Below are 25,566 nucleotides of genomic sequence, written 5' to 3' on the forward strand. Positions count from 1 at the left end.
AAATTATAAACTGCTACATGAAAGTAATAATGGTACTATCTATCTACAAGCTGGAAAATAAAATCTAACAAACAACAATAAAAATTCTGACATGTAACCCAGAAGATTAAAAACGTTAAAAAAGTCTAAAGAAAAACACTACTTTAATAAAAGCCTTCCAATACCATTCCTATCTTCTTTACATGAAAAAATTTCTTAGCAATTGTATGTGTGAAGATAAAAACTATGAATGAAATTTATCTTAAGTTTATCTTATTCTAATAATGAGTCATACAACTCAGGTACACAAAGCTATGATGGGGATGGGGGAGAGTCATTCATTTCACTGAAAGATGTATTTCCATTCAAAATGTACTGTCCATAAAAACAATACCCAAATTCATAATTTTTATATGTTATTTTGACCAACCATATACTAATAATTATCTTGATAGTTCAATCAAGAATAAAAAAAGTTAATGCTTAGACATGTACGATCATAAAGCAAAACTTAAATTTCATTTTATATAATATTACTATGGCAAAGAACTATGATAGAATGATAAAAGAGTTTCTAGCTTAAGAATATATTATATTATTATATATATTAATATATATAAAATGATCATATTATATTCAGGGGGAAAGAGTATGACATTAAGGAGAAAAAGAAAAAAATGTAAACTTTCCAAATGTTAAAGAAGGGCTCATTTAGGCATTTTCAAAAAGGATGACAGTAGGTATCATTCTAGTGGATACTAGTGACTTTGCTTTAAAAGTCAATGTATGCAATATGTTGAAATTACATAACTGCAACTATTTAAACTTTTGGTGAAAATTTTAGCCGTCAATCTGACCAATGTCCAAGTAGTTATAGAGTTTTTATAAAAACTTTTTAGGAGGTATGCAAACCAAAATTTGCAGCCTCCTATCTTAAAACCAGTACAAGAATGTGTAGTCCTTCTAAGAACAACAAAGCAAGAGTATCTCTGAAGCTAGGAGAAAAATATTAAAATCTCTTTGAAGTATTAATATTTTAGTAGTCATATCAGAACCACAGCATAGCCTGTGCAGCCCACATACCATCCAACTACAACAGGCACCATTCACATAAACCATAACTTGCACAACACACGTGGCAGCCCTACCTCACATGATATATTGTACACTGCACATCTATCCAAAGGCCACTAAGGGGCCGATCTCCCACTTAAAAAAAAAAAAAGGAACAAACTACAATTCAAATGTTTCTAGTATTCTCTTTTCTCTTACTTATTCAAGGAGCTTCTCTTAGGTAAATCAAGAGCTTGTTAACAGCCTACAAAACAATTCACCTTATTTTACAGAAGGATAAAGTTTCAGTTAAAAATCTTTCACTCTGCTACTCGGGCAGAGTAATTTATAATCTTGGGCAAACTCCCTAATCTTTCTGAATCTCACTGTTCTCATCTGTAAAACAGGGATATTATAGGATGATAATGGGGGTTAAGTAAGATAAAAGTATCTGGCACACTGTAAGTGCTCAATAAATGGTAGCCCCTCTTTTCAAACCTATTTTTATTAAATCTCTCTTATTAGTAAGAAAAACATAATTAGGATTATTTTGTAGGGATGTGGTTGACAAAATGATACTTAAAATGGCAGGATGGTACTTAAAGTAAAATGCTAACAAAGAAAATATAATAGGAAAAAAGATATCAGCAGGGGCAATGTAAAGGGTCAAAACAAGCAAGATATTTAAGAAATGGAAGCCAGTCATCAATGCCAAGGAAAGATACCATTCATTTAGTCAGGGGTTCAACCTACTCTTAAGTTTGTTCTACTCATGATAAGCAAACATTTCCTACTAGTCCTTCATTTTAAAGGCAAACACTTATAAAAAACTAGATTTTATTCCCAATATACCCACTGGCTTCTTGGGAATCCATGGACACTCCATGGTGCTGCAGGTGGTTTTCCTATAAAGCCAAATAAGAACATTTTTAATGTATAATCTGATTAAATGATAGAAAGTCCTCTTGACCACATACTCAACAGATAATAATAAGTTGTGAGATCAATCTAAGATGCTTTTTCTGAGATTCAGAACATAAGAGAGAAAAATGAAAGAGAATTCTTCATATTCAAGGTAAGAAGCTGTCATTATACAGTAAGCATAGTCTCTAAAATATTACTAATGGTTGCTCTGGAAATACAAACTATAGATTCCTAAAAACAGTTCAGTTATTTCTCATCAAATGAAAAACACCGTACATCAACCTGAAACATCGATAGACTTGGAGTTTCAGCCAGGTAGAAAATAACCAAGAATACTGCCAAAAGAAAAGGCAACGTAGGGAAGGAAGGTCAAAACAACACCTTGTAGTTACCTGTCACTTATTTAACACATGGAGAATATTCAACAAGCAAACGAATAAACCATATTGTTTGTCAGTGCTGCAAGGGTATGGGTTACAATTTAATTTTCACCCCTCTCAGTACCAAAGGTGGCTCAAAAGTTACTTTCATTAATAATAATAACAGAGAAAACATCAAATAGGATATGGAGAGTCACTAAATTAAAAAATCTGGGGTGCTTTATCCTACAACTAGAGTAATATTTAAAAAACAGGAAAGAAATGTTCCATAACAGAGGGATGGATTAGCAAATTATAATACATTGACACAATGAAGTATTAGCCATGAAAATGACTGACAACTATGGGGATATATGAAGAACTGTGTATAATTTAACAAATGTAAAAGCAAAACACAAAATGGTATATATGCTATGACTACAATTATGTAAAATATAGAGTCATAAGCAGAGACTGGAAGTTAATATACAAAAAAACAGTGTTTGAACTGAGATTAGAAATTATATCACTTCATATTTTATATAAACTATAGTTATACAGTTTGACTTTCTAAAATCAGCTATTTGAATCAGTGTGTGTGTATATATGTGAGTGTGTACTCTGTATACAGTAAAATAAATTTTTCAAATACCTTTCTGTTGTAATAACTCTGATGGCTGTGTAACTGAGGCTACAGGCTCAACTGGGCGATTTGCAGCAGGAGGTGTTCTTGTTGATGAGGCTCCTGACAAAACAGAGGATACGACCGGGCTGGACTTGAGAGGCTGAACATTTTGCATAACAGGACAAGATAAAGAATCTGCAACTAAAGACAGAAAACTATTTCATTCACAGGAATCAACTGGAAAGACATCAAAATACTAACAAAATACAGTTTATATGAAGTTCTTGTAGAAACTTCAGTAGCATCACATATATCTAGTATTACATAGAGAAAATAAGGTGGTTCAAAGATATGATTTTAAGAAAAACTGGAAACTTACCAAATGTTTTAATAACCTTTAATGGCAACTTTCCTAAAACATCTCATAAACTTCCTTACCTTTTTAAACAAAATGAATCCCAAACAGTTTTACTTTACTAATCATCACTGCTATTAATTCATTATTGTACTATGCAATGGTACCTAAGATAAGATGAATAGAGGTTGTTTCTGCAGTAATGTCCACGAATTCCCGTTCAAATGTTTCCAGTATAAGCTCAGATCCCGTATTTTATTATAAACTGCCACATCTTATTTGCTGCTGCTAATCAAATGCTGTATTTCACATATAGCTAAGTAAGGACTCAACAGTAACACTAGGTTGGACGTCTGGAATAAAGTACTTGTGATTCACAGTGGGTCTTTTGTGATAGGTCAAACTGCCTGATTTGGAGGATAATCTTCAGCCAACCAAGAGGTAATTAAAAACCCATGGCAACAGCGTATCCATCAAGGGTCCACTGATGGATAAATGGATAAAACACACACACACACACACACACACACACACACACACACACACACACACATTATTCAACCATAAAAAAAGAAATCCTTCCACTTGCAACAACAGGGATGGACCCTGAAGGTATTATGCTAAGTAAAACCAAGTCAGAGAAAGACAAATAGCACACGATCTCACTTGTATGTAGAATCTAAAAAGCTGAATTCATAGAAAGAGCAGAATGGTAGTTTCCAAGGCCTGGGTGGTTGGGGGGAAGGGAAATAGGGAGACAGTGGTCAAAGGGTGTAAACTTTTATTTTTCTTTTATTAAAGTACAGTTGATATGCAATATTGTATTAGTCTCAGGTGTACAACATAGTGATTTGACAATTATATACAGTATGAAATGCTCACCACAATAAGTGTACTTACCATCTGTCACCATAAATTTTCAGTTTTAAGATGAGTAAGTTCTGGGGATCTAATGTACAGCACAGTGACTATTGTTAACAATACCTGAAAGTTGCTAAGACAGTAAATCTTAAATAGTCTCACCACACACACACACGTAATTATGTGAGATGATATGGATATATTAACTAACCCTACTATGGTAATCTTTTTGTAGTACATATATGTGTCATGTCAATCATCACATTGTACATCTTAAACTTACACAACGTTATATGCCAATTATATCTAAAAGTTAAGAAAGGGGTGCCTGGGTGGCTCAGTCAGTTAAACGTCTGACTCTTGATTTCAGCTTAGGTCATGATTTCACAGTTCGTGAGATTGTGTCCCATGTAGCCTGCTTGGTTGTGATTCTCTCTCTCCCCCTCTCTTTGCCCTTTCCTGGCTTGTGCGCACTCTCTCTCTCAAAATAAATAAACATTAAAAAAAAATAAAAGGGGGGAACACCCTATGACAAAAAGACTAGTAGTGAGCAGTGAAAATATATCTATATATATGCATACACGTATGTATGTTTAAACATGTATAATGTGTCTGTGCCTATATAGACAAACTTAGAATGTGTAAGACTAAAACAAATGTAGGAATATGGTGACAGAACAAAATATGTTATATGTTGGGATACCTGGCTGGCTCAGTTGGAAGTGCATGTGACTCTTGATCTTGGAGTGGTAAGTTCAAGCCCCATGATGGGGATAGAGATTATTTAAAATAAATAAACAAAAATTAAAAAAACACACACACACACACACACAACATGTTATATGTCCTATAGTGTATAAATGATATAAATGTGGGGAAGGGGGAAGAAGGTGGAAGGTAGTCTAAATGTGTTATTACTTCATCATTTTTAGGAAGGACAAAGGTCATTGTGAGGAACTGAAAACCTGGTCACAATACGTTACAATTCTTCTCATTAAGAAATGGGAGTCTATTTTCCCTCTCTCTGAATTAGGACTAACCTTGTGACTGACTTTAATCAACAGAATGTGACAGAAGTAATGCTATGCAAGTCCCAGAACTCAAATCTCAAGACACCCTGTAGCTACCCTGGGACTATCATGTAAGGAAGTTAGTTAAGTGTTGAAAAACCTAGGTACCCCAGTGAACTATTCTGCACCAACTGCTGGACACATGAGTGAAGTCCTAGGATCTTCCAACTCAGCCAAGCCTCTAGCTAAATGAAGACACATGGGTGAGTCCAGGAAAAACCTGCAGAACTGTCCAACCCACAGACCACAAAAAATAGTAAGCCATTTTTGTCTTAAACCAGAATTAGATAACTGATGTAATCACTAACACTGCTAACATAACAGAGTGATAAATATAGTTAACAGTACAAAGGGAAAACTAAGATACAGTCATCTAATATTGGGTGACAGAGAACAGAGAAGGGGGCATGAAGACCCAGTAAGTAGGCTAGTTTTACATTAGCTTGTGGTAGGTAATTAAAAGGTACTGTCTAAAAAATGGAGAGGATATTTCTGCCTCAGTAAGGACCAAACCTCCCATTAAAGGTAACTTTAAAAATACTTTTTAAAAATTATCAAAGACCTAACAGGATATTAATGAAATTCCAGGCCCAAATCTGTAAGAAATTAAAAACTCAGAAAAATAGCTAACACTCAAAGCTGCTTGCACACTGTGGATATCTGCTACACATCTGATCTGTTTTCTGTGGACTTGCAGAGGCCAGGGCATACCAGATGGGGTACCTGATAAGGTACCCATACTTCCACTTTTAAGATAGTACTCTGAAGGGTTATAACTTTAGGATAAAGATAAGCCAGGAATCTAATCCTTATAAACACAAAGAGCTTTGGTTCAGATCATTCATAGTCCCGGAAATCAAGAGGCCTGGAAATGAATTAGTGCAATAAGCTGGTAGTACCCAGAGGCACTTGGCAGAAGGAAAGAAAAAAACCTCTATGGAGAACAATTCCATCATCCTAGGCCTCAAACGATTCCCACGATTAATTTTTCAAAAGCAATTCCAAGCACAAAGTCAAAGATAAGTAATTTTAAACAGGGCCCCTCTCTGTTCCGGAACGTTACAGCCAGTCTCCAACCTGCTCATAATCCTTCAGAATTCTGCCAGTGCTTCGGGGTGAAGACAAAACATCTTACCCTCAAAACTTTCTAACATGGTTAACAAGGCCTGGAATGATCCTAAGTCCCCAGCCTCACCCTGGCCTGTGCTTCTCCTCTAGCTTCACTGCTCTTCTTCCAGTCCCTTGAACTTGCCATGCTCTTTCCCATTAAAGAGGAATAAATTCACTCCTCGCTTTGACAAACTTTTTTCTTTAATAAAACAGCTGGTATAGATAAGAGTTCATGTGATACATCTGTGCATATATACATATACACATATATAAAAACATAATAAAATGCCCATGAACTCAGCATCCAGTTGTGAAAATAAAATATTTCCCAAACTGCTGAAGCTATCAGTGTACTCCTCACGGAAGTCCTCCCTCCTGAATTCTGTTTATTATTCCCTTGCATTTGTTTTTAAATAATTTGCCACACATACAAGTATTCCTAAACATTTTTTTTGTTTGCTTTTCAACTCGGTAACAATATCACACTACATACGTTGGTTTTATTGAATTTTTTTATGAATGTCCAAGTCTGTGTTTCTCCCCTGCCTTCCCAGACTTGTGTGGCCAGCTGGAAATGTCTGGTTTGTGTTCATCTCTCCCTCATTTCTGAGGCAAAAGTTGAGACCCCACCACATCTCCTATGCTCTGCATCCATGCCTCTTTTGGACATTAAAGGTCGATTAATACACCAAACACACACACAATCCATTTGATGAAGAACCAACGAACCAACATAAAAAAAGCAGAAGCACAGCCATAAGTCCAAGAAAAAGCCAATCATAAAGTTCTGGAGACTCTGTGCAAGGCTGACAGTATTTCCGTTTATTTGTTCTCTGTCCTCTTGGACACACAACATATCCTCCATATATTTCAGTTGAGCCATTTTTAAGTAACAGGGTCTTCCCATGATAAAGTCCACGACTTCCTACGTTAAATTTCTGGGGTCCACTCAGGTTAATGTGTGCAACCGTATATGACATTTCCACTTCTGTTCGGTAGTCCATTGGAATGATATAACCTATCCATTCTATTATACTGGCTTTTGGGTTTCCAATTTTTTGTTTTCACAAACAGTGTTGCTATAAATATTCCTGAACATGTCCCTGGTGCAGATACACAAGTTTCTCTAGGGCAGAGCTTCTTAAGGTATGAACTGTAGGTCAAAGGGGCGGGTGTGCAGCAAGAGACTCAGAATCCCCTTAGCCCTGAGGGAAGCCTGTGGGAAATAAGCTCTTTTGGCCTAGAGAGCACAGTAGTCCTTTTTAGCCCAGTATCCCAAACAAATGTCATCATTTCCTAGAAGTGCCACACATCTAAAACAGGATGCGGTAGTCTAGAGCCTTCCATTCAAAGTGTAGTCTCTAGGCTGGCAACAGCTCACGTAGAAACTTAATGAAAATGTAGAATCTTGGACCAAGCCATACTAGACTTGGTGAATCAAAACCTGCATTTTAACGAGAGTCTAAGTGACTCATTGCATCAAATTTTAGAAATGGAATCACTGCATTTAGGGGATGGCTATCTTCAATTCCACTAGTGCCAAATTTTCATAAAATAGTGAACCAATAAATCCTATCAACAACGGTGTCTAAGAGTCTTCCTGTTACTCCACACCCTTGCCATCCCTTGGTACGGTCAGACTTTCAAATTTTTACCATTCCACTGCTAGGTATAAAAAGATATCCCATTCTATGGAACACCTGAATGGCTCAGTCAGTCGAGCATCTGATTCTTGATTTCAGCTCAGGTCATGATCCCAGGGTTGTGGGATCAAGTCCCATGTTGGGCTCTGTGCTGAGTGTGGAGCCTGTTTAAGATTCTCTCTCTCTCCCCCTCCTCTGCCCCTGTCCTCCACTTGTGCTAAAATTAAAAAAAAAAAAAAAAGGTGGGGAGGTAATCTCATTCTGGTTCTAATTTTCTTTTCCTCAAAATTAATGAGATATAGTATGTTTTCATTTCATCTGTTTTTTTCTTGGGTTGTTGGTCTTTTCCTTATTAATTTGTATGTGTTATTTGTGTATTCTGGATAAATACTGTAAATAGTTTTTTCTCTCAGTTCAGAGCTTGTCTTTTTGTTTTCTTCATGTCTTTTAGTGAAGAAAAAAAAATTTTTTTTAATAATTGCTTCTAGATCATAGAGTAGTTTTTAATTTTTTTAAAAATGCTTATTTCTGAGAGAGAGAGACAGAGCATGAGCCGGTGTGGGGCAGAGAGAGAGGGAGACACACAATCTGAAGCAGGCTCCAGGCTCCGAGCTGTCAGCACAAAGCCTGATGTGGGGCTTGAACTTGTGAACTGCGAGATCATGACCTGAGTCAAAGTCAAATGCTTAACTGACTGAGCCATCCAGGTGTCCCAAGAAAAGTTTTTAACTAGAAATTAGTCAGGGGGGCACCTGGGCGGCTCAGTGGGTTGAGCGTCCAACTCTTGGTTTCAGTTCAGGTCATGATCTCATGGTTCCTGGGATCCAGCCCCGCATCAGGCTCTACACTGACAGCGTGGAGCCTGCTTTGGGGTTCTCTCTTGCCCTCTCTCTTTCTCCCTCCCCCGTTGCACTCTCTCTCTCAAAATAAATAAACATTAAAAAAAAAGGAGAGAGAGAAATTAGTCAAGTTGAACATGCTTATTCAATATAGTGATAATTTATTATATGAGTGTTGCCTTAAGAAACTCTTCCTTATTCCAAGTTTCTAAAGATAGTCCTCTGTACTTTCTCAGAAGTTTTTAAAATTTTGCCTTTTGCATTTAAATATTTATCTTGGGGGCACCTGGGTGACTCAGTTGGTTAAGCATCTGACTTTGGCTCGGGTCATGATCTCATAGTTTGTGAGTTCGAGCCCTACATCAGGCTCTGTGATGACAGTTCAGTCTGGAGCTTGGTTCAGATTCTGTGTCTCCCTCTCTCTCTGCCCTTCCCCCTGCTCACACTGTCTCTTTTCCTCTCTCAAAAGTAAACATTAAGGGGCGCCTGGGTGGCGCAGTCGGTTGAGCGTCCAACTTCAACCAGGTCACGATCTCGCGGTCCGTGAGTTCGAGCCCCGCGTCGGGCTCTGGGCTGATGGCTCGGAGCCTGGAGCCTGTTTCCGATTCTGTGTCTCCCTCTCTCTCTGCCCCTCCCCCGTTCATGCTCTGTCTCTCTCTGTCCCAAAAATAAATAAAAACGTTGAAAAAAAAATAAAAATAAAAAAAATAAACATTAAAAAAATAAACTAATATAAAATATTTATTTCGCCTGCAATTTATTTTACACATGAAGAACTCATTTTTCAGATTGTGGTTCAAATATGAAATATCAGGGGAAACTTCCTGAGAATTTATTCTGCTTTTCCTCAGGCACATCAGTACCCCAAGATGACAGACATAATATTAACTTATCAGTAATTAGATCATGGTGTCATGTGTATTGTGGATTTTTATATAGAATTATATAGGTGTTTATTATTATTTTTACATAAGCAGTTTTTAAAATGCTTTTTATTTTAAAAAATTGCACATAGTAAAACACCATTCTCAGACAGTACTATGTCATAATATGCTATTAATATGGGACTCTCGTTAAGCAAAAAAAGTCAAAATAATTTTAATAAAAATAACTTCTAGGGGCACCTGGTTGGCTTAGACGGTTAAGCAGCTGACTCTGGATTTCGGCTCAGATCATGATTTCACGGTTTGTGAGTTCAAGCCCTACAGTGGGCTCTGTGCTGACAGTGTGAAACCTGCTTGGGTCTCTCTCTCTCCCCTGTGCACACGTGCCCCTCTCTCTCAAAAGAAATGAACCTTTATTAAAAAAAATAACTTTCCTGGCAAAACTGTATGTCTTGGCAAGATTATCTTGCTAATTTTTAAAATTATGTATTTTCAAAACAAAGGATAGTAAAAAATGTAAAAAATTGATTTTAAATGAATTTAAAGTTTCAGTACTCATCTTGCTATCAAAGATGGGTATCTATCTTAGTCACCCACTCAACTAACTTCATCTCAAACTAGAATTTCTGAACCTTCAGAGATTTACCTACAGTAACAGTCCTAATGAAAGGACACCTTTTCACATATGAAAGGACACATATCAGCCAAAATTTCACCCTAACAACTAAACATAGCACCCAAGACATATATAATTGGGATAAGCTTTTTAATAAAAAAAAAAAAAAAAAAAAAATTGAAGTTCTAGTGCTGAATTACAATGACATGTTCTTATAAAATAAGAGGCAAATGAGATAATATTTCAGTTCTCTTTTATTCCAATGCTGTTAAAAATGAACTTATTGGCTGCCTAAAAATAATAGCATGTATGCATCACCATGTTTTTGGTAATCATTTAACTCAGGTTCATGTTTTTGGATCTCCAACACTTTATAAATTGTTGAAGAACTTTTACTACACCTAAAATGAAACTAGTATAATCAATAAAAAAATGCAATCATTTTAGTCAATTATTCCATGAATTTCACACAAAACTATATTTAATACCTAAGATTATCATTCTAATTTAATAATATTGTATAAGTGTGACCAAAACAATTAAAAAAAGTTTCCTGTCTTTCTAGGAAATTTAAATCAATATTCCCATGGTTCCCAAAACTGGTACCTAAGCACACAAGTCACCCTTGCAAAAATTTACAGGGTTCTAAGGGATGTTTTATTTAGTTATTTATTTTTTATTTAAAACAAATTTTTTTTTAAACATTTATTTATTTTTGAGACAGAGACAGAGCATGAACATGGGAGGGTCAGAGAAAGAGGGAGACACAGAATCCAAAACAGGCTCCAGGCTCTGAGCTGTCAGCACAGGGCTCGAACCCACGGACTGCGAGATCATGACCTGAGCCGAAGTTGGACGCTTAACTGACTGAGCCACCCAGGCTCCCTTATTTTTTAAAAAATGAATGTAGTTTATTCCATTCCAATATAGTACATTTATATATTAGGATTAAATGGGTTTTATTTAGTAAAAGTAACATAAATTAACCAAAAATTTACAAATTTCAAGTTTCATGTTATTTAGTGTATCATACAAAATAATTCCTTAGTATTTAATGATTAACTTTAAATGTGTATGTATGTGCTTATGATACCTCTAATATAGAACATTTGTATACGTGTAGAGGATTTCTGGAAGGATTCACAAAAAAAACTGCTAACTGTGATTATCTCTGGAAATTAATGGCCAAAATTTCTAATGGTAGTAAACTTTTAGTTTTCATTCTATCTATATCTGAACTCTTCCTATGTGTATTTGTTAATTTTTCACTATAAAAACTTACCAAAGGATGTTTTAAATTTCTAAGAGAAACAGTGATATCTGCCAAATACCTTATGAACTTTTACTACTACATTGCTTGGGGCGCCACGAAAAGAAATATTGATACATATCGATTCAACCTGAGAAAGTCTGCGAACTTCTGTAATATTTCATTTCAAAGTAGGTTTCAAAAATAACCTCTTTATTTCTTTTGAAATGGGGAAGAACAAGTATCCAATTAACCTGAGATATATTTGTCAAGTTCCGAACTAGAATTAAAAAGTAACTTACCAATCTAAAGGCAAAAAAAACCAAAACAAAATCCTATTTGACATGAATTAACTTCTCAAATTATATTTTTATGACTTTCATGGTCATCTCTCATACCCCATCTCTCTATGTAAAGGACTAATTATTATTCAAAAAGAAGGTAGTTTTGTAATTATTCTTTATTCAATATTTTTTTCAGCGATAGCTCTTTACAATTAGGTGTTCTATTCATTGGCCAAGTGGCCCCGTATTTCCCTGACCCTGTATCTCAGTATAATTGGTTCCATCCAGGGTCCCATTCCCATCTCAGAAATAAGATAGGAATTACCTGTATTTCTTCTTTTTTTGTCCCGAAAGTCACAAAATCCTTAAGTCAGAGGGACCTTAGGATAAGCTGATCTGTAAAAGGACTGCTGAAAGAAGAGAGAAAGAAAACAATTTCTAGGGGACAGAAAGCCCTGGTTCTGAGGAGGGAAGGCTGAGAGTCAAAGAAACTGAGCTCCGGGACAAACTCTGTTTCTAGCATTAATTACCCACGGAAGGCAAAATCCAACTTGGATAGCTTTCCTCATTTGTAAAACAAAAAGAAATAGAATTTGCATTTGAATCTTGTACTAGGCGTCATGAGGTCAAATCAGAAATATAGATTCCACAGACTATACTGAAGATTCTCTTCTAGCTCAGTAGGTAGGGTTGAAGATCACAATCTGTGCAAGGGGACCTGGTGCACAGCCAGATTTGAGAGCTGTGAGAGATGCTCTACGTTGACTTACCCAAGGCCTAGTTGATACCCACACATTTCTTTCTCACCTGCTTCTACCATGAAGGCTACAAAGCTAAATGTTCATTTTCCAATCCTCCCTAAAATTAGGGACTGTCTTAAAACAGCTATGGCAAATGATATAAAAAGTCTGTCAGTACCACCACCCTATCTTCTTTCCTCTCCCTTCTTTCTGCTTTTAACCAAGACTAGATGTCTACAGATACAGAAGTTCAACTGTTTCTATACGCCAATGTGCAAAGGACGGCAGAAAAGACACTGAGGACATCTGGATCCACTATATCTACCTAGACTTCTTGTTATCTGAGAAAAATACCACTTTTGTTTAAACCACTATTAGTTGCTTACAGCCAAAAGTGTTTTTACACAACACAGCAGTGAAAGAACAGATGATCTCAAGTATATAGTTCAGACATAATATTCCAAAGTATCTAATTTTAAATAATCTAATTGTCCAGGGAAGGATACTTTTCTACATCATCTTTAAACGATGGCTCTTTGGACTCTGATATACAATTTAAAGATACTGTTCAGAAAACTACCACATCTTGACCAGTTCTCATTGTTTACATACATTTTCATTCAGTTCAAGAGCATATTTTGTGAAGTTCAAGCTCACAAGTTGAATTAAAATGAGTATATCCTATGGAAACCCCACACTAAAATGACATGTACGTAATTTTCAAACTAATAAATTTAACCATATCTTGATTTAGGATGGTTAGAAAGACTACAAGAGTATTCTTCATGTATCTTTCTTCCTCTTCCCCATCCTTCATCCTAATTTACCAATAGGGAATAGAAAACATAAGCTTTAGTATGTATTCTGACATATTACATACATATATATTTTTTCTATGAGCATTGCTAACAGGGCTTCACTTGGGAAACCGGTGTGGTATTCTATAGTGAGTAGGGCTCTGGCTGAAATAGTAACTGTCCCAAGGTTGAGCGGTATAAAAAAGAAAGTAGTGGCTAACAAAGCATAAATCCAAATGGATCCTATTTTGCCCTAGACCTAATTCATACTAAAGACAACTATTGCAGAGGCATAAAATGTATCAATAAACATTGCCTGAGATCCCAATCATGACAAAGAACACACCTATGTATGGTAGACGGTTGGGTGGCTGATTGTGAATAGGTGAAGGAAAAGGTTCGGGGAAATGTTGCAAAGTACACAATAAATAAGGCAAATAAACTGCAAAGGTGAGCTAATTTCCAATTTTTCCATTAGGCAATATTATCTTTAACCTTCATGCAAATAAAAACCTGACTGGAAATGCACTGATTTTCAGCCATGCTTTGGTGTACTTTTCATTCAACCTACCAGTATTTGTTGGGTTGCTGTTGGCTGTAGCCAGGGAGCCACTGTGGTTTCGGAGGAGATTATCTTGGGTTGATGGAAGGCCGGAAGCTGACCACGAGAGAGTACTGCATCCTGAAAGACTCTGCTGCTGGTGGTACTGGTGTGATGGTGGAGGTGGAAGCGGTGATGAATGACTGATAGCTGTACTGTGACCAGAAAATGAATTATCTCTAACCGGCCGGACAGTCGGAGCATTCTGTGAGGTAAACATTTGTTGCCCATATGGATCACCAGCAGGCAGAGAGGGATATGAAACACTAGGATACGCAGCATTAGAAACAGTTGACATAGCATAGTGACCACAAGTAGAGGGAAATCCCTGAGAAGCAACAGAAGAGTTGGCAGAGTACATGGCTGGACTACTGTAGTGATTCACAAAAGGGGAGTACGGCTGGGAGGCACTCGTATGCAAATGGGATGCTGATGAAGTGGCACCCTGGAAAGGTCCCGGAGTGGATCCTACAATATGAGGAGCAGGAGGACCCCTGCCATACATCTGCTGTGCTCCTGGTTGTTGGTTTGCTGTGTTAGGAGTCACCACATTTTGTGTCGGTACAATATAGAGACCAGAGTAGTAATCACCACATTGGCTATCCAATGGCAATGAGGTCATTTTCCCAGGTCCTTGAGGATAATGTCCTGAGGGAGCAATATAGTTTTGAGGATGCAATCCATACCCTGATGGAACATGCATTTGATTCTGTGCTGGACCTGAAAAAGAAAAGCAAACATTTATAGGGATTGGCAAGGAGATACTAGTTTTTAAACACAGTTCCCACGTAAATATTGCCATAATCCCAAATTGTCACAAAAGATATACTATTATGACCCACTGTGGTAGCTAGCCTCCAAGATGGCCCCCAGTGATCTCTACCTCGTGGTATTGATACCCTTGGGTGTGAATTCACATCCTCCCACAATATACTAAGACTGATCTGCGTGACCAATAGCACATTAAGCAGAGGTAATGATTTATCGCGTCCAAGATTAGCCTAATCTTGAGTGCTAGCTTTCTCTTAGATCATTAAGTTTGAACAAAGCTGCGGAATTGTGAGGAGCCTATGGAAAAACCCATGAGGTAAGGTACTGAACTCTGTGCCCAACAGCCAAGGGGAAACTGGGGCCTGCCAACAACCACATCAGTGAGTTGAGAAACAGATCCTTCATACTCAGTAGAGTCTTGAGAAAACTACAGCTCCAAATGACAGCTTGACTACAATCTCATGACATCCAAAGCCAGAAACTACCCAGCTGCTCCCAAGTTCATGTCCTTCAGAAATGATGAGATTAAATATTTGTTGTTTAAGTTGCTAAATTTTGGAGTGTTTTGTTAGACAGCAATAGATAACTACCATTCCCAGTATGGAAGAAGTACAAACGTTTTTTATTAGCTTTTTTTTGTTTTTTTAACTAAAAAACTAACACTAGATACCCATTGTAAAAAAAAATTCTTTTCAAACAGTGAAGAATATAAAATAAAAAGTACCACTCCTTTTCCTGGTAGCTGATATCCTTCTTCCTACATGTAGCTATACTTTTTTTTTTTTTTTTCAACGTTTTTATTTATTTTTGGGACAGAGAGAGACAGAGCATGAACGGGGGAGGGGCAGAAAGAGAGGGAGACACAGAATCGGAAACAGGCTCCAGGCTCTGAGCCATCAGCCCAGAGCCTGACGCGGGGCTCGAACTCCCGGACCGCGAGATCGTGACCTGGCTGAAGTCGGACGCTTAACCAACTGCACCACCCAGGCGCCCCAGCATGTAGCTATACTTAATGGTTTCTTCCGTATCTTTCATGACACAGTTCTGTAATTTGCTTTTTTTACTAAATATACTGAATATCCTTCTGTGTTAGCATATATAAATCTTCACTATTCTTCTAAAAATCTATATAGTATTTCATTACGGAGATGTAATATTATTCACTAAATCTCCTTTGATGAATATTTATTTCAGGGAGTAAACTAATTTATATTTATGAGGTCAACCTCTGTGATGAATCTGGAGGTTCAAAGGGTTTGTACTTTTAAAATTGACCATTACTGCCAAATCTCTTCAAAAAGTCTATCAATTTATACTTCCTATGAATAATGCTTAAGAATGCCTCATCTTCCCAACACTAACATTTCAATCTTGCCAACCTGAGAACATTTCAGGTTGCATACTTAACTTTGAGTAATGCTGAGAATCTTTCCAAGTATTTCTTAGCTACTTAGGTGTCTTTCTCTGTTATTTGTCCTTTTGTCACAGGGTTGTGCTTTCCATAATGATTTATAAGTGTTCTTGTATATTAAGAAGTTTAACCAGGGCACCTGGGTGGCTCAGTCAGTTAAGCGTTGGTTAAGTGTCCGACTTTAGCTCAGGTCATGATCTCGCAGTCCATGGGTTCGAGCTCCACATCGGGCTGGGCTGACAGCTCAGAGCCTGGAGCCTGCTTCAGGTTCAATGTCTCCTCTTTTTCTGCCCCTCCCCTTCTCACGCTCTCTCTCTCTCTCTTGAAAAATAACATTCAAAAAAATTGTTTTCCCTTGGGTTACTGTTTCCCTTGGGTTACTGTTTTTTGACTTTGTTCATGGCGCCCTTTGCTATAGTTTCTCTATTATTATATAGTAAAATCTTTCTTTCATGCTTGATAAATTTTTAAGTCATATTTAATAGAGCCCCATTCTAATAGTATAAAAATATATACCTGTGTTTTCCTCTACTACTTAAAAAAAATTTTTTTTAATGTTTATTTATTTTTTTGACAGAGAAAGAGACAGAGCATGAGCGGGAGAGGGGCAGAGAGAGAGGGATACACAGAATCTGAAGCAGGCTCCAGGCTCTGAGCTGTCAGCACAGAGCCCGAGGCGGGCTTGAAATCACAGACCTCGAGATCACGACCTAAGCTGAAGTCAAAGTTCAAGTGACTGAGCCACCCAGGCGTCCCTCCTCTAATACTTTTAATATTTCCATTGACATATATTCATATTTTTGATCACTACAGAATATATTTTGTATCAATACCATTCAAATTAACATTAACCTCAGTATTACTTTTATTAACTTTTTTAAAATTTAAATCCAAGTTAGTTAACATTCAGTGCAGTAATTTCAGGAATAGAATTTAGTGATTCACCACTTATATATAACACCCAGTGCTCTTTTATTAATATTACAAGTATTATTAAACATATTACATCATGTGCCATTCATTGTCCTTTGAAGTAAACAGTTGTAATTATACCTACTTTACAAATTAGGCAAAAAGAAAAAACAAAAAAAAACGACTAAACTCTATACTGGTAAGGCATTATCAATCAAGAGAATGTATGTCCAAGCTATTCAAAAGCCATTCTTTTAAAGCTAACAGGAATGTTGTACATGCTTATGTTTACCAGAAGTGAACTACCTACTAGAGGAAACCTTTTTCACTTCTCAGCCCACCAAAGAAAGTTACTTTGAGGGGATGTGAAGGTGTGAATAGCTAATTATATGTTGATGCTTACCAATCCTTATTCAATATCAAGATCCAAATGTTATGAATATATGAAAAGTATGTAAAGATAATCTGGTTCAAATGATAAATGAATCAAGACTCCTTTGGAAGTAAAATGCTTCCTTTCAAATATTTTAAATCAATTTTCAAAAGATTACTTAAAAAAATAAATAAACATAAGATCAGCTTAAATGAAAAGAAAATGGTATCCAGGACAAAATATTTTTAAAAATTTCATCTTACTGTGACCTAACAAGAAACACATTTTCTTCAATTTTAATTATTTATTTAGAGTGTGAGCACGCATAAGTGGGGGGAAGAACTGGGCGGGGAGGGGGGGAGGAGGAGAGGGAGAGAGAGGGAGAGAGAGGGGGAGGGGGGAGGGGGAGAGAGAGAGAGAGAGAGAGAGAGAGAGAGAGAGAGAGAGAGAGAGAGAGAGAGAAATCCCAAGCAGGCCTTACACTATCAATATCAACACGGAGCCGGATGTGGGGCTCTAAGTCATGAACTATGAAATCATGACCTTGAACTATGAAATCATGACCTTGAAATCAAGAGTTGGACGCTTAACCAACTGAGCCACCCAGGTGCCCTTTTTTAAAAAAATTATTTATTTACTTATTTTTTTGAGAGAGACAGTATTTTCTTCAAATTTATTTTTTAAATGTTTTTATTATTTTTGAGAGAGAGAAAGAGACAGAGCATGAGCAGGGGAGGGGCAGAGAGAGAAGGAGACACAGAATCTGAAGCAGGCTCCAGGCTCTGAGCTGCCTTGTCAGCACAGAGCCTGATACCGGGCTTGAACTCATGAACAGCGAGATCATTACCTGAAGTCAGACGCTTAACTCACTGAGCCACCCAGGCATTCCTCTTCAACTTTAAAATGTATTAGATAATTCTACTAACTGTAGTAGGATATAATACCAAAACTAATATTAAAGTTTCATTTCTTCTACACATACTAAAAACTGAACCTGACAAATATTACAAATACAGAGGTTACACACACCTATGCTCTTTTATTTTTAACAAAATCTGTAAATTATCGAAATTTCAGTAGTATTAGCATTTGCATTTGCCTGTATTTCCTATAATTCCCTCAGCAACTGTGGCAGTTTTAAAACGTGGTCCCAAAATTCTTTGATACTATTCTGATTAAAGGGTGAAATCTGTCTACTTCCTTTGAATTCGAGCAGGCTTTTAATAGCTTCCACCAATAAAGAATGGCAGAAGCGAAGCCGTGTGACTTCCCTGCTTGATCAGAGACAATTCAGTTTCTACGTTGTTTGAAGGAACATGTGCATGTGGATCCCTGAGTAGCTAGCTGCGCAGGAAGTCCAGTTATTCCACAGCTGCCATGGTCTGGGGGAGTCAAACCACATGGAGAGGTCACATTTAGGCACCCAGGTTTGAACTCCCAAGTTTTTGAGTCATTCTAGCCCAGGTGCCAGACATGTGAATAAATGAGCCTTCCAGATCATTCTAAACTCCAGTCATCAAAACACCTTTGAGTCTTCCAAGCTGAGGCCCTAGATATCATAGAGCAGAGAAAAGTCATCCTGACTCTGCCCTGTGCAAATTCCTGATCAACAAAATCTGTGAGCATAATAAAATAGTTGTTTTCGACTGTTAAGTTTTGGAATAATTTGTTATATAGCAATAGCAACTGACACAGCAACTAATTACTATTTTTAAAAATTCAGAATCCAGATTCTAAAACTGAACTACACCCAACTTTACTTAACATAAAAATGTACTATATTCTTAAAAGTCCAGACATCACAGTTTCAATAATTCTTACAAAAGAACATGTTATCTTTAAATCAGTTAAACATAATTATGTGTACATATGTACAGAATGCACTAAGTAGTCCTATTCCATTAGAAAAATAGTTCCTTTGTAGATAACATTTTACTTGAGAGCTGTAAAGCTTATGTAAAATATAGAAAAAGAGTTGAATCAGGTACACTAGGAAAGAATGAAAAAAAAAAAACCTAAGGGCTGAAAACTAGGTTTACTAGGAGAGGTAAAAACAACTGGAATCATAGGCACATGTGACAGACCTGCATTACCCCATACGGTAGCCACTAGCGACACATGGTTATCGAGTACTAGAACACAGCTAATCTGAATTGAAGGTGCTTTAAGTATAAAACACACACTCAGGGGCACGTGGGTGGTTCAGCTGGTTAAGCGTCCAATTTCAGCTCAGGTCATGATCTCACAGTTCTTGGGTTCGAGCCCCGCGTTGGGCTCTGTGCTCACAGCTCAGAACCTGGAGCCTGCTTCGGATTCTGTGTCTCCCTCTCTCTCTGCCCCATCCCCACTCATGCTCATGCTCTGTCTCTCTCTGTCTTAAAAGTAAATAAAACATTAAAAAAAAAAAAACTTTGTAAAAAAAAAAGTATAAAACACACACTCAATTTTAAAGAAATGATATGAAAAAAGTAAGATAGCTCAGTAACTTTTAATTTTTTATCTTTTTAAAGTTTGTTTATTTTTTTGATAGAGTGAGTGCATGAGAGAGAGAGAGAGAGAGAGAGAGAGAGAGAGAGAGAGAGAGAGAGAGAGAGAGAATGACTATGAATGAATCCCAAGCAGGCTCCGTGCTGTCAGACCAGCTCAGGGCTGGATCTCATGAACTGTGAGATCATCCATCTGAGCAAGATTAAGAGTTGGATGCTTAACCAGCTGAGCCACTCAGGGTGCCCCTCTCAGTAACTTTTTAATACTGAACATGAACACATGTGAAAATAACAACCTTTTATATATTGTGATAACTGGATAAACTGAAATTGACTGTATTTATTTCAGCTATTTTAATATGACTTCCAGACAATTTAAAATTACATATGCAGATTGCATTAGACTCCTACTGAATACAACTATAAGACAGAAAAATACAAAGAGAAAAGGTGAATTAATGTCAGCATATATGGAATGCTTTCAACCTAGGCCTAAATATTTATTTTTTTAATGTTTTTATTTATTTTTGAGACAGAGACAGAGCATGAGCAGGGGAGGGGCAGAAAGACAGGGAGACACAGAATCTGAAGCAGGCTCCAGGCTCTGAGCTGTCAGCACAGAGCCCAACACGGGCTCGAACTCACGGACTGTGAGATCATGACCTGAGCTGAAGTCGGACGCTTACCCGACTGAGCCACCCAGGCGCCCCTAGGCCTAAACATTTAAATTGGACATCAGTAGAAATATTAATTACAAAAGTATTTTTAGGTACTACCAAATTTCATTAATGCTACTAATTTAAAAAAAAGACAGAGAAATAACTGGTTTTCTGGGATTATTTAGATGTGCATCTTTCTTTGTGAATTCAAAATGGTTCTGTAGCATATATGAAAAGACTGCTGGTATTTTATAACTACTAAAATGGAGAGAGACAAAGGTTGTGGATGAAAGGATAAATTAGTTATATATGTAGATAGTCAAAATTTTGAAAAATAACTCTAGGAGTGTTTTTCTTATTACAAATGTGATATACAATAATTGCAAAAAGGAGTACAGAAAATTATCAAACAAAATATCATCCATTATCTTACTACCTGAGATAACTGCTATTAATATTCTGATGTATAACTACCCACTAATTTCTTTTAGGATATATCTAATTTAGTTAAGCAAAAGTAGAATTATAACATACATTTACATTATAACATACCATTATAATATACCATTACATAGATTCATAGAATCTATAAATTAGAATCTATATAATTACATAGAATTATAGCATACCATTACATAGATTTACCATATTTTAATCACTTCTCTATTAATAGCCATTTAGGTTGTTTTCCATATTTTAAAAATATTAAACAATATGATAATAAATATATTTGTAGGTTAAGTCTGTGTGTTCATTCATTTTACTCTTCTGAAAGTAATTTCCTATCAGTTACAATAGTTGGGCAAAGTCCCTAGTTAGCAGCCTAACTGTATAGACAGACACAGGAGAAACATTGAGATGCCCAGTAAAAAACCCAGCAGAGACCAGAATCAAAGTTGTCCCAGAAGTTGAATTTAGCAGACAAAGGTTTTAAAGCAGCTACTGTAAATATGTTCAAAAGAAGGAAGAAAATATATTCAAAGAATTGAAAAAAAAATCAGTAACTGAACTGATAATATAAAATGAGAAATGAAAACTATTTTGAAAATGAAAATATTCAGAATAAAGCTGAAATAAATATACTAGATAGCCTCAACAGCATAGTGGAAGAAAGAATCAATGAATCTAAAGACTGGTCAATAAAGTGATCCAAATTTGAGGCACCTGGGTGGCTCAGTCAGCGTTACGTGACTCTTGATCTCGGGGTTGTGAGTTCAAGCCCCACATTGGGTGTAGAGCTTAGTTGAAACAAAATAGTAATAAATAAATAAAATGATGTAATTAAAAACAGAAAACATAAGGAAAATTTAAGAAACCTGTGGAACAAGATGAAGCAGTCTAACATTTATGTAAACAATAAGGTTGAACAACGGCCTCCCAAAAGATATATCCACATCCTAATCCCCAGAATGTGTGAAAATGATCTTATAGGGAAAAGAATAACTATTACATTTTATGACAAAAGACAAGATTAAGTTAAGGGTCTTGAGATTAAGTGGGTCCTGAACGCAACCACATGTAACTTTATAAGATGCACGTAAATAGAAGATACACATTGAAGAAAAGGCAATGAGAAGGTAAAGCAGAGTGATGCAGCCACAAGGAACGTCAACTGTCAAACAAAAGTTAGAAGAGGCAAGAAAAAGATTCTCCCCTAGAGTCTACAGAGAGAATATGGCCTTGGCGACACCTTAACTTCAGACTTCCAGTCTCCAGGACCGGGAGAGAACAAATTTGTTTTAAGCCACCCAGTTGGTAGGATTTTGTTACAGCAGACCTGGGAAACTTGTACAGTAAGGGTATAGAACAGCAGTTCTCAAAGTGTAGTACACAGAACCCTGGTAATACTGGAGACTCATGGGGGATCCATAGTTAGAAACTATGTTCATAAGAGTACTAAAATGGTATTTGCCTTCTTTGCTGTGTTGACATTTGTACTAATGGCACAGAAGCAATGATGGGTACCATACTGGCCCTGTGGCATAAAGTAAAGCAGTGGCACCAAGCAACTCTAGTAAGTACTGTATTCTTCACTACCATGCACTCATAGTAAAAAAATAAAAGCCATTCCCTTATTCAACAATGTTCAGGATTTACTAGATACTTTAAAAACGCAAAAAAAAAAAAAAAAAGACAAAGAAATGGCATACAGATTGGAAAAGAAGAAATAAAACTATATTTGCAGAATGACAGGACTGTGTAGAAAAATCTGAAGAATCTTTAAAAAAGAAAGAAAATAAGTGAGTTTATCAAAGTCACAAGATACAAGGTCAACATGTAAGAGTCAAATGCATTCCTCAAAACAATAATGAACGGGGGCGCCTGGGTGGCGCAGTCGGTTAAGCGTCTGACTTCAGCCAGGTCACGATCTCACAGTCTGTGAGTTCGAGCCCCGCATCGGGTTCTGGGCTGATGGCTCGGAGCCTGGAGCCTGTTTCCGATTCTGTGTCTCCCTCTCTCTCTGCCCCTCCCCCATTCATGCTCTGTCTCTCTCTGTCCCAAAAATAAATAAAAAACGTTGAAAAAAAAAATTAAAAAAAAAAACAAAAAACAATAATGAACAAATAGGATTTAAAATTAAAATAAAAAACAAAACCAAACATCTAAATGGCTCAGTTGGTTGAATGTCCAACTCTTGACTTTGGCTCAGGTCATGATATCCTGGTTTGTGGCACAGAATCAGGCTCTGTGCTGTCTGCGTGGATTCTCTCCCTCTCTCTCTGCCCCTCCCCTGCTCAAGTACGTGTGCATGCTCTCTCTCAAAATAAACAAATACATAAATAAATACTATTTATAATATCACAAAGAAGTACTTAAAATATAAGTCTAATAAAATATGTAAAGGATCTATATGCTGAAAATGACAAAACACTGTTGAAAGAAATCAAGGATTTCTTTACATAAATGGGAGGACTAATATACCATGTTTGTGGGCTGGAAGACTTGCAATTAAGATATAAATTATCTCAGTCTTTATCTTTAGGTTTGATGCAATGCCAATAAAAATACCAATAGTTTTTTAATAAATATCAACAAGCTGATTCTGAAATTTCTATGGAAAGGCAAAGGTACTAAAACACGAAAAAAAAAAAACCCAAAAACTTTGAAAAAGAACATTTGGAGGACTCACATTACCCAATTTCAAGGGTTGCTTTATATGCTACAATAATCAAGAAAGTGTGGTACCAGAGAAAGGACAGATACACAGAACACAATAAAAAATCTAGAAATAGAGCCACAAAAACATAAGCCAACAGATTTTTGACGAAGATGTCAAGGCAATTCAATGAAGTAAACATAATCTTTTCAACAAATGGTGCTGTCATAGTCCACATTCAAAAAATGAACCTCAAAAAAATGAACCTCAACACGTCTAAGGTCTCAAAACTTAAGTCAAAATGAATCACAGATCTAAATGTAAAATTTGAAAACTTCTAGGAGAAAATTTAGAATATATAGATAAATATGAGATTAGCAATAAGTTCTTAACCTATGACACTAAAAAGCATGATCAGGAACAGAAAATACTGAGAAAAGAGACTTCATCAAATTAAAAATTTTACTCTACAAAAAGCACCAAGAGAATTATAAGAAAGCTATGGATGAGGAGATAATATTTACAAATCACATGCCTAATAAAAGCCTCATATCCAGAATTTATTAAGAATTCTTCAAATCCAACGGTAAGAAAACAGACAACCCAACCAAAAAAACTGGTAAAAGGTCTGAAAATAATCACCAAAGAAGATATATGGATGGCAATAAACATTAAGCTGCTCATCATAAATCATTAGGGAAATGCAAATTAAACCATGAAATATCACTACATAGCCACTGTAATGACTAAAACAACAACAAAAAAATAAAAATATCAAATGTTGGGAAAGATGTGGTGCAAAAGGAACTCTCACTCATTGCTGGAGGGAACAGAAAATAGTACTATTTTGCCACCTTGGAAAACAGTTTGGCAAGTCCTAGTAAAGTTAAATATATACAGCTGACCCTTGAACAATGCAGAGGTTAGGGGCATGAACTCCCTGTGCAGCTGAAAGTAAGGATAACTTTTGACTTCCCTAAAACTTAACTAATAGCCTACTACTGACTGGAGGCCTTACCGATAACATAAACAGTTGCTTAACACATGTTTTATATGTTATACGTACTATATACTGTATTCTTACAATGAAGTAAGGTATAGAAAACAAAGTGTTACTAAGAAAATCATAAGGAAGAGGTCACACTAAGAGTACTTTACTGTATTTATAGAAAAAAATCTGCATATAAGTGGATTCATGCAGTTCAATCCTGAGTTGTTCAGGGTCAACTGTAGTTACCATTCGACCCAGCAGTGCTACTCCCATATATTTACCTATGTGAGCAGAAAACCTGCGTTCACACAAAAACTAGTATATGAATGTTTACAGCAGCTTTATTCACAATCACCAAGAACTAGAAACAATCAAGATATTCAACAAGAGGATGGTTAAACAATCCTAGTATACACATACCATAGAAAAGTACACAGCAATAAAAGGGAACAGACAACCGATTCATGCAACAGCAGAAATGAATGTAACTCAGTGAAAGAAACCAGACCCAAGAGACATATTTTATGGCTCTATTTATACGACATTCTGGAAAAGCAGAATGACAGAAATGTAGAACAGAGCAATGGTTGTCAGGGCTGGTGGAGGAAGAGATGATGATTACCAGGGGACTACATGAAGACATTTTTTATAGTAATGGAACTGTTCTCTATGATACTGCGGTGGTGGTAGATACTTGACTGCACGGATTTGCCAAAACTCATAGAGCTGTACACCACAAAGAACAAAAGCAAGTTTTACCATCTGCAAATTGTAAAACGACATCCAGAATGTCAAGATAATCTAGGACAGAATGAAGACTGTGACAGATCAGTCTAACTGCATTACATGTATGATAACCTGAGTGAAGGATACTTAG

At 36.5% G+C, this 25,566-nt stretch overlaps 1 protein-coding gene across 5 annotated transcripts in view; it reads right to left on the minus strand.

The window, feature by feature from the left end:
• SEC24B (SEC24 homolog B, COPII coat complex component) overlaps positions 1-25,566 on the minus strand; it is a 101,404-nt gene that overhangs the window by 63,146 nt on the left and 12,692 nt on the right. For all 5 annotated transcript variants that reach the window (XM_045056015.1, XM_045056014.1, XM_045056013.1 and 2 more), the window contains exons 2-3: positions 13,960-14,709; positions 2,968-3,141 (exon numbers count right to left, since the gene is read on the minus strand). In XM_045056015.1, coding sequence (XP_044911950.1) covers positions 2,968-3,141; positions 13,960-14,709 — 924 coding nt within the window. The remainder of the gene's footprint in view (positions 1-2,967; positions 3,142-13,959; positions 14,710-25,566) is intronic.

This window comes from Felis catus, chromosome B1 (genome assembly GCF_018350175.1).
Source record: "Felis catus isolate Fca126 chromosome B1, F.catus_Fca126_mat1.0, whole genome shotgun sequence".
In the NCBI taxonomy this organism is placed as follows: Eukaryota; Metazoa; Chordata; class Mammalia; order Carnivora; family Felidae; genus Felis; species Felis catus.